The sequence below is a fragment of the Prionailurus bengalensis genome, chromosome D4 (genome assembly GCF_016509475.1).
Source record: "Prionailurus bengalensis isolate Pbe53 chromosome D4, Fcat_Pben_1.1_paternal_pri, whole genome shotgun sequence".
Taxonomy (NCBI): Eukaryota; Metazoa; Chordata; class Mammalia; order Carnivora; family Felidae; genus Prionailurus; species Prionailurus bengalensis.
In genome coordinates this window covers 88,695,326-88,712,268 of record NC_057359.1, presented here as the reverse complement: position 1 = coordinate 88,712,268, position 16,943 = coordinate 88,695,326, and the positions used below count along the sequence as shown (strand labels likewise).

At 60.2% G+C, this 16,943-nt stretch overlaps 1 protein-coding gene across 1 annotated transcript in view; it reads right to left on the bottom strand.

Annotated features, from left to right (window-relative positions):
• Window positions 1–6,516: 6,516 nt before the first annotated feature.
• HMCN2 (hemicentin 2) overlaps window positions 6,517–16,943 on the bottom strand; it is a 144,976-nt gene continuing 134,549 nt past the window's right edge. Inside the window, exons 88-98 of the mRNA XM_043567001.1 lie at window positions 16,441–16,578; window positions 16,220–16,341; window positions 14,224–14,461; window positions 12,977–13,039; window positions 12,722–12,844; window positions 11,876–12,010; window positions 10,980–11,108; window positions 10,116–10,436; window positions 9,317–9,436; window positions 8,347–8,473; window positions 6,517–7,352 (exon numbers count right to left, since the gene is read on the bottom strand). Of these exons, the coding sequence (XP_043422936.1) occupies window positions 7,007–7,352; window positions 8,347–8,473; window positions 9,317–9,436; window positions 10,116–10,436; window positions 10,980–11,108; window positions 11,876–12,010; window positions 12,722–12,844; window positions 12,977–13,039; window positions 14,224–14,461; window positions 16,220–16,341; window positions 16,441–16,578 (1,862 nt within the window). The 3' untranslated portion in view covers window positions 6,517–7,006. The remainder of the gene's footprint in view (window positions 7,353–8,346; window positions 8,474–9,316; window positions 9,437–10,115; window positions 10,437–10,979; window positions 11,109–11,875; window positions 12,011–12,721; window positions 12,845–12,976; window positions 13,040–14,223; window positions 14,462–16,219; window positions 16,342–16,440; window positions 16,579–16,943) is intronic.

Below are 16,943 nucleotides of genomic sequence, written 5' to 3'. Positions count from 1 at the left end.
GCAGAAATGGCTCCAGTCCAGGGGACTGTCCCTTTCTGACGCACAGGAGCTGGTGACACGGCTCTCCTAAGAGGAAAATGGGCCCAACTGCTAGCAGGGGTCCCGCCCACTGGGCACCAGGGTGATTGAGAGGCAGAGATCAAGGCCAGGATGGACTGGCCGGCTTCTGGATGAGCCACTTTCATCATGCACCCCTCCACCTGCCAGGTGGACATCCACACCCTGCCCCGGCCCTCACCCTGCAGAACAGGTCGTGGGTCCACGGCCGGGGCCTGGCCAGAGGGGCTCCCCTACCTGGCGCTGAGCCACCGTGGCCTTTACCTTTCACCCACACCCAGGTCAGGGCTCCTGAAGGACCCTCCACACCTCCTAGGTAAGTGACCTTGGGTGGTGCCTCTAAAAGGACAGTGGCACGTACGCCTGACCCAGTGGAGACACTGAGGAGTTCGAATCTTCTGCGTGTATTCAGAGCCTGTCCTTTCCTTCCGATCTCCACCTCCTCCCCACTGGCCTGTCTTCTCTTACTCAGACCATTGCTATAGCCTCCTTGGTCATTTCCCTGCTTCTCTCTTCCAGTCTCCTGCTCCCCGCCCACAAATCCTTTCTCTGCACAAGGGCAGAGAGTTCTTAAAAACGCAGAATAAGTCACACGCTTCTTAAACCCCTTGGTGGTTCATTTCCCCCATGCTAGTTCCTAGTTGTTCTAGTAACATTAGTTGAGGACTTTCCTTTCTCCATTGAATTACATTGGCACATTTGTTGAAAATTAACCGGCCGTGTAAGTGTGAATATGTCTCTGGACTCCCTCTTCTGTTCCACTGATCTATTAATTCTTATGCCAATACTACACCATGTTGATTACTACAGCTTTATAGTAAGCCTGGGAGTCCGATAGGGTGTATCTTCCAATTTTGTTCCGTTTCAAAATTATTGTGGCTATTTCAGCTCGTTTGCATTTCCATATAAATAGTAGAAACAGATTGCCAGTTTCCATAAAAAGCTGGAAATTCATAAAAAGCTGGAATTCCTGCTGGAATTTTGATTGCGAATTGCAACAAATCTATATAGCATCTTGGGGTGGGGGGGGAATGGATAGCTTAACAATATTGAATTTTTCAATCCATGATCATGGTATACCTCTCCAGTTATTTATATCTTCTTACATTTTCCAGCATTTAAAAAGACTTCAGACTCTTTACTGAAAAGTATTAGTTGGGGGCAACTGGGTGGCTCAGTCAGTTAAGCCTCCAACTTCGGCTCAGGTCACGATCTCACAGTTTTTGAGTTCGAGCCCTGCATCGGGCTCTGTGCTGACAGCTCAGAGCCCGGAGCCTGCTTCACATTCTGTGTCTCCCTCTCTCTCTGCCCCTCCCCCTGCTCGCACTCTGTCTCTCTCTCTCTCAGAAATAAATTAACCTTAAAAAAAAAAAAAAAGAAAAGTATTAGTTGCTATTTACGTGAGCAGTGAGAAAGTAACTCAGGCCAATCTATAGGAGGTTACATCTTGAGATGATCTTCATTTGTGATGGATTCAATTTTTGCTTTAAACCAGCTTCAGGGCCCAGCCTTGGGATGGATATTTTACCGGACAGGTTATATGACTTGCCAGCTGGAGGCTTATTCTTGGGCCTTATTCTGCTCAGAGAAGAGGAAAACCCGGCCGGTTGGCGTGTCCTTGATGGGTGGTATAAAAGTCCTCAGTTTCAACAGGAGTGCCGAAGGATGCATCTTGGTTCAGATGTCTGAGCAATGTTTTGTAGGTTTTATTTTTTTTTTTAATTTTTTTTTCAACGTTTTTTATTTATTTTTGGGACAGAGAGAGACAGAGCATGAACGGGGGAGGGGCAGAGAGAGAGGGAGACACAGAATCGGAAACAGGCTCCAGGCTCCGAGCCATCAGCCCAGAGCCTGACGCGGGGCTCGAACTCACGGACTGCGATCGTGACCTGGCTGAAGTCGGACGCTTAACCGACTGCGCCACCCAGGTGCCCCTGTTTTGTAGGTTTTAATGTACAGTTCTTGCTTATCTTTCATTAAACTTCTTCCTATTTTAAGTATTTTAGATTTTTGGATACTATTGTACATGATTTAAATTTCATTTTCTAGTTGTTTGTTGCTAGTATATAGAAATACGGCTGGTTTTTGTATATTTGCCTTATATTCAGCCACCTTGCTGACGTCACTGACTAATCCTAGTAGATATTTGGGGGTTTTTTATTAAAAATGTTTTGGGGCGCCTGGGTGGCGCAGTCGGTGAAGCGTCCGACTTCAGCCAGGTCACGATCTCGCGGTCCGTGAGTTCGAGCCCCGCGTCAGGCTCTGGGCTGGTGGCTCAGAGCCTGGAGCCTGTTTCCGATTCTGTGTCTCCCTCTCTCTCTGCCCCTCCCCCGTTCATGCTCTGTCTCTCTCTGTCCCAAAAATAAATAAACGTTGAAAAACAAAAAATCAAAAAAAAATTTTTTTTAATGTTTATTTATTTTTGACAGAGAGAGAGAGAGAGAGAGACAGAGCATGAGCAGGGGAGGGGCAGAGAGAGAGAGGGAGACACAGAATCCGAAGCAGGTTCCAGGCTCTGAGCTGTCAGCACAGAGCCCGATGTGGGGCTCCAACTCGTGAACCCACCAGATCATGACCTGAGCCGAAGTCAGACGCTTAACCGACTGAACCACTCCTGCATCCCTGACTTTTATTTTAATGTTATTTATTTTTGAGAGAGAGAGAGAGACAGAGTGTGAGTGGGGGAGGGGCAGCGAGAGAGGGAGACAGAATCCGAAGCAGGCTCCAGGCCCTGAGCTGTCAGCACAGAGCCCGATGCGGGGCTCTAACCCATAGACCGCGAGATCACGACCTGAGTCGAAGTCGGACACTCAACCGACTGAGCCACCCGGGCACCCCAATCCTAGTAGATATTTGTAAATACCTTAGGATTTTCTATGTAGACAATAATGTCCACTGTGAATGGAGACAATCTTGCTTTTCCCTGTATTATCTCTGTGCTTTTTCTTCTTGCCTTATTGCAATGGTGAGGACCCCCAGTATAAGACTGAATAAAAATGGTGAAGGTCGATATCCTTGTGTTGTTCATATTCTTGGGGAAGGCATTCATTCCGTCTTCCACTATGATGTTAGTGTAGGGTTTCTTTTTTAAGTTTATTTATTTATTTATTTATTTTGAGAGACAGAGCATGAGTCGGTGAGGGGCAGAGAGAGAGAGAGAGAGAATCCTGAGCAGAGAATCCTCCCTACCCCACCCCCTACCCCGCCATGTGGGGCCAATTAACCAACCAAGCCACCCAGATGCCCCAAACTGTAGATTTTCCATAGTCACTTTTCATCAGGTGAAGAAGGTCACTTTTACTCTTAGTTTGTTGAGAGTTTTTATCATGAGTATGGGCTGAATTTTGTCAAGTGCTTTTTCTGCACTTATTGAGATGATCATATGATTTTCTCTTTATTCTATGAACGTGGTAAGTTACATTGATTGATATTCAAGCGTTGAACCAACTCTTGCATTCCTGGAATGATCATATCTCAGTAAAGTTGATTTTTAAGTTTTTACGGGAGGAAAAAGGAGATAGGGGGGCTTAGGGTTCAAAGAGACATAAAGGATGTACTTAATCACAATATGTAGACCTCCTTTGGATCCTGACTTTTTTAAGCCTAAACATTTAAAAAAAAAAAAAGCATAAAAGAAACACCCTTTTTGTGACCACTTGGAAACGTGAATGAACACTGACAGGATTGTTGAATTTTTAATTTGATGTGATGATATTGTAGATAAGCGTTTTTAAAAGAATTTTTAAATGTCTTTTTTCAATTTTTGAGAGAGAGGGAGAGAAAGAGAGAGACAGAGCATGAGTGGGGGAGAGGCAGAGAGAGAGGGAGACACAGAATCCGAAGCAGGCTCCAGGTTCTAAGCTGTCAGCGCAGAGCCCAACACGGGGCTCGAACCCACGAACCGCGAGATCATGACCTGAGCCGAAGTCGGACGCTGAACCGACCGAGCCACCCAGGCGCCCCCGGGGTGGCTTTTCTAAGGGTCGGCTCTATTGCGGCCACTTGTCTGAACGTAGATGCAGCCTGTGCATCTAACCAAGGAGCAGACCCCTCTTGTCCTCCGTGTCTCCCCTGCCACTCGAGGGCTGGCGCCTGTGAGTCACACAGGGGCCTGGGAATGTGGAGACCGCAGACACTTCACCGCACAACCATCCCATGCTTGGCACTGGCTCCAGGAACAAGAGTGTCCTCTAGGCCAGACCCCCAGGTTGCCAGTCCCTGCCCAGAGGGAACACAGAGTCCATTTGTTTGTTGGGTTCTTGGAAAAACCGGCATCAGGGAGTTTAATGAGTGACCTACAGGGCTGTTTATCACCATTGATGGATCGGTACAGCCTCCGCCTGGAGGTCAGGTGGTGCTGGGGGCTGGGGTGGCTGGATGGGGCCCTGGCCAATGACGGGAGCTGGTCGGCAGCTAGAAAAGCAGAAGTGGAAAAGGCTCCCTTGGGGCTGGCTCCTCCTCTGCTCCTGGATCTGCTCCCTGTGGATCTGGGCAGGGGTGGGTGGGGCAGGGGAGCACAAGCCTGAGAGTTCACGACCCGGATTCCAGGCCAGGTCTGCTACTGGCTCACTGCCAGACTTTGAGCAATCAGCCCTTTCCACCAGCTCAAATGGCCATTTGGAAGGTGGGGGAGGCAGGACTGAATGGACACTCCCCTCGTGGCTCCTCAGGTCCTGAACTGTCTTGAATTGTCGCGGTCCCTCCTCTTCATCCTGTCCTTGGCCCTCCTTCACCTCCCATCCTCCTTTCTTGGGGAGTGGAGACAGGGGGCCTGCAGGCTAACGCCCCCTGGGCTCTGGAGTCAGAGAGCCTGAGCTGAGTTCTTCTTCCCTGCACGCTGTGTGAGCTTGGGCTAGCGGCTTGCCTTCTCTGAGCCCCCATTCCTTCATCTTTGAAATGGGCATACTCTTTCTTGCCTCTGGGTCTCCTGGGAGAAGGAAAACTCGGGCCCACAAGGCACTGGGCATGCCAACAGATGGTCTGCAAACACGAAGGGCCGGGGGAGACTGGGAAGCAGCAGACAGGAGGCAGCAGGGGTGAAAGAGGAGGCCGCGCCTCCCCTCCGCGGGTCTCACCTCTGCAGTGCCTCACCCTGGGGCTGACCTTTTCACGGGCTCCATAAAAAATTAACAGCCCAGCAAACGGCAGGGTGCAGGTTGTGACCTCTGGCCCCTAGGGTTGCACAAAGAGGGGCGTTTCTCCCAAGGGAGGTCCTCACAGGTGGGCACCGGACAAATGGGTGGGGGGGGGGGGAGGCTTGCCGGACCCCGCCCCCTCGAGTTTCTCCTTCATCGTTAGTGACTTCCGTGGCTTAAATCCGGGGTGGCGGACTACAGCCCCCCGCCAGTTTTTGTGAAGCCTGCAAGCTCAGAATGGATTTTGCACTCGCAAATGGTTGGGGGAAATAAAATCAAATGAGTATTTCGTGCCACGTGAAAATTGTATGAACGTCCAACGTCAGTGTCCAGTCATGGTTTATTGGGACACAGCCACGCTCATTCATTCGTGTGCTGTGTGGCTCCTCGAGCGCTGCCGCGGGGAGGGGAGTGATTTCAACAGAGCCGAGGTTCGCCAAGCCCAGAGCTTTCCTTTATCTGGCCCTTCACGGCAAAAGTTCGCAGACCCCTGGCTTAAAGGAGAACAAAATAGCTTTGAGGAGGAAATGCCCCGGGGAGGTTCAGGCGGGGCCGTCCGGTGGAAATCCGGAGGGCCAGTCGAACCCTGAACCAGTCGCCTATCCAGCTAGTGGCTGGGTCACGCCCCCTCTCGGAGCCTCCTTTTGTCCATCTGTAAAATGGACACAGCCGTTTCCCTGTTTCATGCAGCATTGCTGGAAGCCTCTGCTTACAGAGTCTGGTTGTCATTCACCCGTTAGTGAGAAATAACTCAAGACAGCTTTTTTCCTCCCTGCCCGGCTGAGAGAATGAGGACGCAAAGCGGGAGGTGACGGTGTCACACTGAGCAAGGGGAACGGGGCGGAAGGGTCTCTCCTCTTCAAAACCACGTGCGATAGAGCCTCTTTCTGCCAGAGGTTGTGGCCAAGGGCGGCGGCCACAGGGTGGTGGCTGAGGCAGGGTCGGGCGTGGGCGGAGAAGCAGCTCCCTGCGCTTCTGCAGAGTCCCTGGTGACTCAGACCCTCCCCAGCACCCTGGAGACGTGCCCTTACATACATAGATGTTCTAATCCTGTCCCTTCCCAGCTCATTCCGTCAAAGCCAAAGTCCCTGCGATGGCCTAGAGGCCCCAGGGATCTGGCCCAACATGCTTACCTTTCAGGTAGCATCTCCCTCTTCCTCCCCCCAACCCGCGGAGACTCCAGCCTCCCCCACCTTCTCCCGGGACCTCCACCAGGGAGCACCTTCCTGCCCGAGGCCCAGGGCTGCTGGACCAGAAGGGTGGTGGCCTCCCTTCCAGCCAAAGCCCCTCCTGACCAGAGCAAAATAACTGGAGGGAGATGCAGTTGGTTAAAAAGAAACGTTTTTATGTTATACGTACACACACGGGGCTCAGGATGACACAGTTCTGTGGGCAGAGGATAGCCGCTGTCACCCTCTAGGGGTCTGTCCCTCCCCTGGGGCCTCCTGGTGTGCTGTGTCCCAGCCCAGGTCTCCCTGGAGTTTGGGGCAAGCCTGGAGGCGCCCCCGTCAGACAAGCAGGCTTCACCACCCAAGGACAGCCTTACACTCTTGAGTGCCCAGCTCCACCTCCGCGGGGGGTGGGGGGAGATCGGGTCCTTGACGTCCTGGGGTCAAGGTTGCACAGGGTTGTGTTTGCTGAAGGGCTCAATGACGCACAAGGTGGGGGGGGTGATGCTTCTTGCCACAGCAGGTGGTGAGGGCAAGAGCCACCCGGGCGGGTGGGCGGTGGGGGCCGGTCCGGCTCCTCCCTGGCCCCCCTCCCCATCCCTGGAGGTCACTGGCCCCCAAAGCGGCGGCCAGTGACCACGCCCCTCAGTAGGGATAGGGGGACACGGCGATGAGCAGGACGAAGACGCTCTGGTGGCGCGGCGCGGCGGCGCGCACGGTGAGCCGGTAGAGGCCGGCGCGGGTGAGCGCGCGGCGGGTGTAGACGGCGCCGTGGCCGGTGCGCAGCGAGCGCAGCGCGAAGGGGCTGCGCGGGTCGGGCTCGAGCACGCTGAGCTCCGTGCGGTTGGCGGGGACGCCGGCCTCGGAGAAGGCGGCGAGGCGGGCCACGTCGTGGTGGGCGCGCACGCCCAGGGGCAGCGGCAGCAGCTTGTACTGCAGTGTGGAGGGGCCGCCCGCGCTGCAGTCCTGCGAGCAGCGTCGGAAACACGTCCTGCGGGCGGGACACACGGATCGACTCCGGGTGCCGTCACAGCGTGGTCTGCAAACCGGACCTCGGCCCCAGGCCCCGCGGTTCTCCCGTGCGCCGCCCGGCCCCTTGCCCCCCCCAGTGGCTTCTCTACAGGCACCATTAGCCTACTTTAGAGACTCCGCAGACGGAGGCCCAAAGAAACCTTCCCATCGGAGCGGGTCCCATAACCCCACAGAACTTTCCAGACCCACGCTCCAGGGCTCGCCGATGGGCGCAGGGCGGCAATAAAGTTTGGGGCCCTCCAGGCCTGCCTGCAGCCCCGGAACCGAGTCATCTGCTCTGGATTTGCAAGGGGGCAGGGGTGGTGGGGCTCAAAGACTGCTTGCTTAGCCTTGCCAAGGGCATCGGTGTCCCCACCCCCAGCCTGGTCTTCCCGAGGGGTAGAGTCGCCAGGGCAAAGTCACCTTCCCTAACTGCTGCGGCTACAGCTTGTGTCCGCCAAGATCCCCGAGTCCGCGCATCTTTCCAAGCGTCTGTAGCCGGTGGGAGTGGGGTGAAGGAGAGGTGTTTCGTGTTCGGGCGCCAGTGTGTGTCTGAGTCCTGGGGTTTTGGGGGGGTTTCTGGGTGGCATTTATATGTGTGTGTGTGTGTGTGTGTGTGTCCATGTCTAGGTTTTATGTATATAGTCATGTATTCCCCTACATCTCACGTGTTCATCTCCAATTCTGTGTGGTCTCTGGCCTATCCCCGCCCCCCAGGATTCTGCTCCGGCCGCAGCGTCACCGCGGTAAATGCTAGCGTTCGGGTCACCTTGCCACCCGTGTGGCTGCGGGGAGGTACGCTGCCCTGTGGGCATAGTCGCCCCACTCGGGAGTCCTGGCAGGGGTGACCCCACTGGCCCCTGCCTGAGACATGGCCTTTCTGGGGGAAGGGTCCGGCCGCCCAGGAGCCAGAATGTAAGCCCCCAGCTCCTGGCAGCGTGCCCCAGTTCACCCCCAGCCGCCTCAGCCCTTACCCTGGGCTGGAGCCCTGCCGGTAGGTGGCCGGACATGGCGTGTCCACGCACTGGTAGCTGCCGCGGGTGTTAAAGCACATCTGGCTGGGCCCACACTCGATGTCATTGTCCTCGCACTCATTGATGTCTGGGTGGGAGAGGTTGGCACAGAAGTGGGGAGTGAAACAGTGGAGTAAAGTGGAAGGGACCAGGGCAGGAGCCAGAGACGGCATGGGAGTGGGGGCGGGGGAAGGGAGGTGCTAAAGAGAAAAATGCCTTTGGAGGACCAGGGAGGTAGGCAGCCCCTCTCCCCTTGAACCCAGCCACCTTGACCTATGAGAGCCCAAGCGGCAGGTCCCGAGCACCTCCCCACCTCCCTAGCGGGGCACCCTGGGGACCTCCTGAGCCCAGAGCTGGGTTGCACAGCCTGGGAGAGATGACGGCTGCCCTTGGACCCCGAGTGAAGACTGCCCGTGACCCCTGTCTGCCCCAGTGGAAGCCCCGCCCTCCTCGGAGGACATTCACAGACCCTCGTGGCCGAAAGTGAGGGATGGACACGGGCAAGGTAGGCTGGAGGCAGATTCCCACTCTACAGGGGTGGGGAGGAGGAGCGGGGGACGCGGCGGCATGGCTGGCTCTGGCCCCCGGAGCACATCAAGGAGAGTGCTCCGCTGCTCCCACCAGCGGCTGGCTCTGGGTCCGCCCTCCACGTGTCTCATCCGGCCATTTAAGGGAGCGTGTCAGCCCCATTTCACCAGGAGGCTGAGGCTCAGAGAGGGGAAGTGAGTTGTCCAGGGACACACAGTGGGGCTGCGATGGACGCCCCCCAGGGCTGCTCTCAGCCTGCCCACGCCCCCCCATCTCTTCGTTCCGGCTTGCCTGGCTGTGGGCCCCTGGGGTGCTCTGAGCTCGGCTCCCTGCCCCACCCTCACGTGAGAAGCCCTGTCCTGGTCCCTCCCGCACTGGGGGGGTGGGGAGGGCCACGGCTCACCCTGGCAGTTTTTCCCGCTGGGGAGGAGGCGGTAACCCTTGGGGCAGAGGCACCGGTAGCTGCCCTCGGTGTTTCGGCAGGCGTGCTGGCAAAGGTTCCTCACCCGGCACTCGTCCAGGTCTGGCCCAGGCGCAGGGGTGGGGGGGGATGGGGCCAGAGACACGTACTGAGTCACAGACGCCCAGGGCGCCAGGCTAAGGGGATGTCCCTGGCTGCGGCAGCCCACGCCTTCTCTCCGCCCTGCCCACCCCACGTTCGCAGGGCCTGGCGGGGAGACGCTGCCCAGACCCCTCTGCCCAGGCAGGAATGCTGAAGCACGTCTGCCCTCAACACTGTCTCCCCTTTGCCTCTGCAGCCCAGCGCCAGCCTCCGCGGGGGGGATTTGGGGGGGGGGCTGTCCCTAGCCTCCCCCCCCCACCCCCCTACCCACCAGTCTCTGTTCAGGGTCTCAGATCAACTTGGAACGCTCCTGCAAATCTCCCTCCCTGACTGCTTCACCTCTACGCACCGAAAGCAGTGTTTCTCCAAAGTGGCTTCCCTGGGAACATCTTCCCCGGGGGACAGACCCTCTCTCTGGGCCAAGAGTCCCTCCCCCCCTCTTGGAAGCCCCTTGCCTATTAGTACAGCCAGAGCTTCCCGATGGCACGTAGCCACGAAAGTGACTGTCTGCACCTCCCACCCTGCTTGCCGCGAGCCCCGGGTTTCTGAACATGGGTGTGGTGCCCACGCGCCCGGCCGGGGCGCACGACACACTGGAGCGGGGCGTGTCCCCAGTGGGATGGCTGGGGCTTGGCCTTACCCGTGCAGACGCCGTTCTGCCGGATGAAGCCAGCGGGGCACCAGGCCCGGCCCTTACTGCTCAGGGCTCCGGGGCCCGGCCGGAGGGAGACCCAGGCCTGGTAAGAGCCCCTGGGGTTAGGGGTACGGGGCCGCAGCCAGGGCACTAAGGGGCCCCGGTGGCTGACAGTGGTCACATTTTGTTCACTCTGCTCTAGGGGGGTGCAGGTCTTGCCGTCACGGAGGAGGGTCTGGCCCGGCGGGCACAGGCAGCGGTAACCACCCTGGAGGTTTTGGCACTGGTAGGCACAGGTCCCGGGCTGCTGCAGGCACTCATTGATATCTGGAAAGGAACAAGTCCAGGCAGGGAGCCAAGGGCGGCTCAGGGCTCGCCACAGCTCCCCCCCCCCCCCCCCCCCCCCCCCCCCCCGCCTCATCCCTCCCGGTCTCCCGCCTTCCCCAGAATCCAGCCGCCTCCCCCACTGCCTCCAGGCCTGCCCGCAAGCCTTGCCTCTCCCGGACCACCTCCTGCCTCTGCTGCGCAAAGAGGCGCCAGCCTCCCCCAGCTCTGAGCCTCATCCCAGACTCCCCCCTGTACTGCAGCATCCCGGTGAGGCCCATTCTCCCTGCTAAGCCTCTCTGAGACCCACCCCACTCCTCCCCACCCTCCTCCTCCACCTCCTCATCCCGGGCTCCCCGGGAAGGTTCGGTGCCAGACAGCGGCAGAGCCCTGACCCGCATACGCGGTGGGCGCACGGGCAGTGTTAGCTGCTGTTTGGGTTACTCGCAAAACTCAACGACACCCTTGTCATAAACACCCGCTGCTTGCGGGGTCAGCTGGGGGGTGCTGACCAGGGCTCCAACCAGGGGGTGAGTGGCCCCATACCTAGGCAGGGCAGGCCGGGGCCCTGGAGCCGGTACCCTCTGGGGCAGCTACAGCGGTGCCCGCCTGGGGTGTTCTCACAGATCTGGTTGTAGTGACATTCGTCCGACCGCTCCAGACACTCGTCCACATCTGGGGAGGCAGGGGTGCGGAGAGAGGTGGGGCCGAGCCTCTCCCCCTGCCCCCAACAGACACAGCATGCCTCTGCACATCTGGGCCTCATCCCTGTCCCCTTCTCCAACCCGAGTGCCACCGGGTAGAAGGCCCATGCCTGCAGCCACCTCTCCTCATCACACCCACTTTGGAGGGTAAGAAGGTTCCGGATCCAAAAGAAAGAAGGGGCTTTGGAGGCAGAGTCCCGGGTTTGGGTTGAGCTCTGTCATATCCCTTAGTCCTTGAGCAAGGAATTCTCCCTGTCCTGGCCTCAGTTTCCTCATCTGTGCAGAGGGGTGAGGATGGGACCTCTTCACGGGGCCGTGGGGTAGGAGCCTGATGGGGGGAAAGAGCTCCAAGAACTGGCAAGAGAGGAGGCGGTGAGGGCAGAGGAGCCGCCTAGGTGGACAGGGCGCTCCCTGGGGCCACGCACATGGGGTGACCTCCTCTTCTGAGTTCCGGCTCCACCAGACTTTGTCCCTTCACTAGGTGGGCTTACCACTCAGAGGAGGAGCCTGTCTGGGGAGCTGTGATCGTGAGGGTCCTCAAATTGCCAGCGGCCAGGCCAGGCTGGGCCAGGCCAGGCGTCAGACCTCTTGAGTCCAGCTCAAGCTTTCTCCCCGGCCTCTCCGCTCCTTCTGCTTCCCCCGAAGGCCCAGAGTCCCCGTGGCACACAGCACCTCCTCCGCTGAGCCCAGGCAACCACCAGAGCACGGACAGCCCCACCCACGTCACGCCCCTGTCACCTTCACAGCCGGCCCCGTGAGCGGCCACCCGGAAGCCAGGCCTGCAGTCGGGGAGGCAGTGGTAGGACCCGAAGAGGTTCACGCAGCGCTGTCCCTGCCGGCAAAGGTCGGCATCCCACGCGCACTCATCCACATCTGGCGGGGCGAACGGGGGCAGGGGGCTGCGTGAACGCGTGTCCCCCGGGCCCTCCTCGCCACCCTGACCCTGGCCAACCTAACTGCACAGGCTTCATCCCCCGGCCCAGGAGCCCCTGGCAAGAAGGTCCCCACCTCTCCTGTTAGCTCTTTCCAGCATGTTGCCATAGGCCTTGGCCTGGGGCACCTGATAGGAGGTTGAGGACAGTGTCCCTCGGGCACCCGGCTCGAAGCCCAGTGGGGACTTGGCCACGCCAGGCCTCCCTGGTGGAAGCAGACGGGTGCAGAGGGGAGGGTCAGCATCTGGACAGCACCCTACGGTCAGATTTGTTGTCCAGAAGCTGTGTTAAGGGGACAGATGGGTGTCCACTGCGTTCTGACCCCAGCTGGCTGGACATGACTGCCATGTTAGGAAAGCGCCTGAGGCCGTGTCCGGGCTCGGCGGGCACGTATGCACGAGCACGCGGTGGGCACGTGTATGTCTTTGGGGCTCCCCAGCACCCCCAGGACTTGAGCCCCTCTGATCTGCAGCCCTCCTGGCAGGAAGTTCCCAGGGGAAACGGGGCATCGCCACCCCCAGGCTGGCATCCGTGCCATCGGGAACGGGCCAGGTCCTGAGGCGGGTGCCCCTGGCCAGGGTCCCGGCTGTGCAGCGCCCCCCACACGCCCAGGCCAACTCCCAGGAGAGCCTCTGCACCCGGGCCCACTCACCTCTGCAGTTCCTGTCATCCCTGGCCAGGGCAAAGCCGGCTGGGCAGGAGCAGGAGAAGCGGCCGGGTGCGTTGTGGCAGGAGTGAGAACAGGGGCTGGGGCCGGCCGAACACTCGTCCCTGTCTGGGAAGAGGGGGGTGGGCGGGATCTGGTGGTCTGCACCCACAGGCCCTCCTGCCAGCTGGCCGGGATACATCATCCGACCCCGGCTGAGAGGCCTCCCTCGGCCATGCCAGGGGAGGGGAGGGCACTCACCCACACAAAACTCTCCCTGGGTGTCCAGCTCGAAGCCCTCTGGGCAGCCGACTTCATTCTCTTCTGCAAGGCGAAGGGGGTAGGCCCTAAGCACGCAAGGGCACCGTACCCAAGGCGCCCCGGGACAGACAGCAGCCCCGGCCGAATGCGCCTCCCTCCTGCCAGCCTGGCCAGGCCGATGTCCCCTCGGCCCTGAGCCAGGCCCGTGCCCAGCCAGTCAGCGAGCCTGTTCCCAGCTCGGGCCTGGTGGAGGCGCTGGCTGTGGCTCGTGCCACACGAGCTGGCCGGGCTGTGAGCTGACAGACGCAGGGGAAATCATGAAGGAAAAGTAGGACACGGGATGCCCACCGGATGCCCACGCGTGCAAAAGTGCACTCTGAGAGTCCAGAGGAGTGGGCGTGGCCCCCGGCTGTGCCCGGGGTGGGGGGTGTGCAGAATGGGCAAATGATGGCATCTGATGGGGGCAGCGAGCACACCGAGGGGTGGCGGCAGGCTGCGTGCGGTCTGGAGACAAAGAGACCAACTACCGAAATCACTGTAAGGACAGCATGCTGGACAGAGCAATCGATCCCCGGGTGCCCGGCGAGGGTTCTAGAGGAAACACCGCTATTCCTGATACCCTGCGAGGCAGGTGATGTTGTGCCCACTTTACAGGTGGGAACACTGAGGCTCAGAGAGGGCCAGGGCATCGCCCCCAGCTGGGAGATGGTGTGGCTGGGTTTGAATGAGGGCCTGACCGACCCCAAAGCTACGCTCTTACCGCTGTCCCACGTTCAATGTTAAAAACAAGCGGGGACCTCAAATAATGGTAACAGATCCATTGGTTGAGATTATATGGCATGTTCACGGGGGCCTCCAGGTGTTCCAACAGGGGCTCCCGGCTGCCTGGGGCGGGGGGGGGGGCTCTGGTGCAGGCACCCTTGAGAAGGGGGGGCATATGGCTGGAGTCTTGGACGTCAGCTTGGGGGGTAGACCTGGACCTTCCCCATGGGGCCTGGGAAAAGGCTCTGGGGGGTTTGAACAGGAGCGGCCGGAAGAGCTGTGTCCCCGCTGGGGGTGTGGATGGTTAGACAGGACCAGGGACAGGCTGGAGATGAGTGGACAAGGGGGCGAGCTGTCCCAGTCCCCAGTTTCCGGTCCGTGGTGAGAGGGTGCAGGAGGTGGGGTGTCACCTTGGCTTTCAGCCAGGTGCATCGGGGGCCCCCGGTGGGTGTCTGGGGAGTGGAGACGAAGGACGGGGGCCTCACCAGCCTGCAGGGCTGCGGTCAGCTGGAATTGCAGGGCCTCGGCCTTGGGGTCGAAGGCCGAGCTGATAGCCGAGGCCCGCAAGCGCTGCACCAGCTGGGGCTGGAGGCCCCGGGCCGCGTTGTACTGGATGCTGTGGTTACAGCGCAGGAACGTGGGAAGGCCGTCCTGCAGGAAGTGCTGCGTGGAGCCCACGAAGAGACGGCCGGGCCCCACCTGCACATACTGCTCCTCGAAGTCCTGGAGGAGGGGGGAGGAGGGGTGGAGGGGAAGGAGGGGAAGGGGTAGGGAGAAGGATGGGGGAAGAGGGGAGAGGAGGGGGAGGAGGGGGAGGGGAAGGGAGAAGAGGAGGAGGGAAGAGGGGGAAGGGGGAGGAGGGGGGAGAAGGGGTGGAGGGGAAGAGGTAGGGGGAAGGGTGGGGGAAGAGGGGGAGGAGGGGGAGGAGGGGAAGGGAGAAGAGGAGGAGGGAAGAGGGGGAAGGGGGAGGAGGGGGGAGAAGGGGTGGAGGGGAAGAGGTAGGGGGAAGGGTGGGGGAAGAGGGGGGAGGAGGCAGAGGAGGGGGAGGAGGGGGAGGGGAAGGGAGAAGAGGAGGACGAAAGAGGGGGAAGGGGGGGAGAAGGGGTGGAGGGGAAGAGGTAGGGGGAAGGGTGGGGGAAGAGCAGGGAGGCAGCAGAGGAGGGGGAGGAGGGGGAGGGGAAGGGAGAAGAGGAGGAGGGAAGAGGGGGAAGGGGGAGGAGGGGGGAGAAGGGGTGGAGGGGAAGAGGTAGGGGGAAGGGTGGGGGAAGAGGAGGGAGGAGGCAGAGGAGGGGGAGGGGAAGGGAGAAGAGGAAGAGGGAAGAGGGGGAAGGGGGAGGAGGGGGGAGAAGGGGTGGAGGGGAAGAGGTAGGGGGAAGGGTGGGGGAAGAGGGGGGAGGAGGCAGAGGAGGGGGAGGGGAAGGGAGAAGAGGAGGAGGGAAGAGGGGGAAGGGGGAGGAGGGGGGAGAAGGGGTGTAGGGGAAGAGGTAGGGGGAAGGGTGGGGGAAGAGGGGGGAGGAGGGGGAGGAGGGGAAGGGAGAAGAGGAGGAGGGAAGAGGGGGAAGGGGGAGGAGGGAGGAGAAGGGGTGGAGGGGAAGAGGTAGGGGGAAGGGTGGGGGAAGAGGGGGGAGGAGGCAGAGGAGGGGGAGGAGGGGGAGGGGAAGGGAGAAGAGGAGGACGAAAGAGGGGGAAGGGGGGAGAAGGGGTGGAGGGGAAGAGGTAGGGGGAAGGGTGGGGGAGGAGGCAAAGGAGGGGGAGGAGGGGGGAAGGGGGGAGGAAGAGGTAGGAGAGGAGGGGGAGGGGGAGGAGGGGAAGGGAGAAGAGGAGGAGGGAAGAGGAGGAAGGGGGAGGAGGGGAGGGGGTAGAAGGGAAGGAGGGAAGCAGAAGGGAGAAGGGGGGGAGGAGGAGGAAGGGGAGGAAGAGGTAGGGGAGGAGGTAGAGGGGGAGGAGGGGAAGGGAGAAGGGGGGAAGGGGGGAGGAGGCAGAGGAGGGAAAGGAGGGGGAGGGGAAGGGAGAAGAGGAGGGGGAAGAGGGGAGGAGGGGAGAGAAGGGGTGGAAGGGAAGGAGGGGAAGCAGAATGGAGAACAAGGGGGGGCAGGAGGAGGAAGGGGAAGAAGGGGGAGGGGAGCAGGGGGAGGGGGAGGACGAACGAGACCCAGAACGTCTGAGATTTCAACTTCCAAGGGGTAGGAGCCTTAGCCCCTCATTCAAGGGGCCCCGGGTTGCTGGAGGTGGAAGCCTGGTAGGCCTGTCACCTCTTCTTCTAGCCGGTTGGGGACCCTTGCGCAGGTGGCTTCCCTTTGGTTTATGAAATGGGGAGGACGCCTGTCCCCGAGAGGCTGGACCCAGGGCACCCTCCCACTGGGCTAAGTCCGGGCCAGGCCACGCCCCAGGCCCCACTTGGGGTGTCAGGAGGGGACGCCTGGGGCAACACATGCCATTCGCCCCCCACCCCCACCTGCACGCCTCGGGGTGCGTCCCCACCTGCGCTTCAAGATCTGCGTCAGCCAGGCTCCCAGGGACGATGCCACTGACCACCACGTCAAGGAGCAGGAGGCCGTCGGGATCCAGGCCCCTGGCCTCCTGGGTCATCGTGAGCAGCTCGCCTGTAATCCCCCCCCGCCCGGCCTGGAGTCACCACGGGGGAGAGGCCCTGGGCTCGGGCCTCAGCCGCCCCGGCCCCCCGGGAGGAGACCCCTGCTCACCCGTGGCGAACTCCACGTGCGACTTCTGCAGGAAGCTGCCGCCCGTCAGAGAGTGGCCGTTTAGGGCGTCTCCAGTCTCTCCAGCCAGGGCCCAGTAGACGGGGGCGACGGTGACCAAGAGCACGCGCATCAGAGGCCCTGGACGGGGTGTGCACGGAGGCCGAGTGAGGGACCGATCCTGAGGGCCGCCACTCCCCCGCTCGAGGTCGCTCTGCAGCTTCCTATTGCCCAGGGAGGGCTGGGCCCCCTTCCTTCCCTGTCCAGGACCAGCCCCGTGACCACCCGGGTCAGTTATTGGATCAGAACCTGGGAAAGGAACCTGGGAAAAGCAAACATCTAGTCTGTGGAGCGGTGTTTGAAAACTAACAAAATACAAAGCAGGGCATGGGGGTTGGGTGCCCGGGGGGCTCAGTCAGGTAAGTTTCTAACTCTTGATTTCAGCTCAGGTCATGATCTCACGGTTCGTGGGTTCGAGCCCCATGTCGGGCTCTGTGCTGACGGTG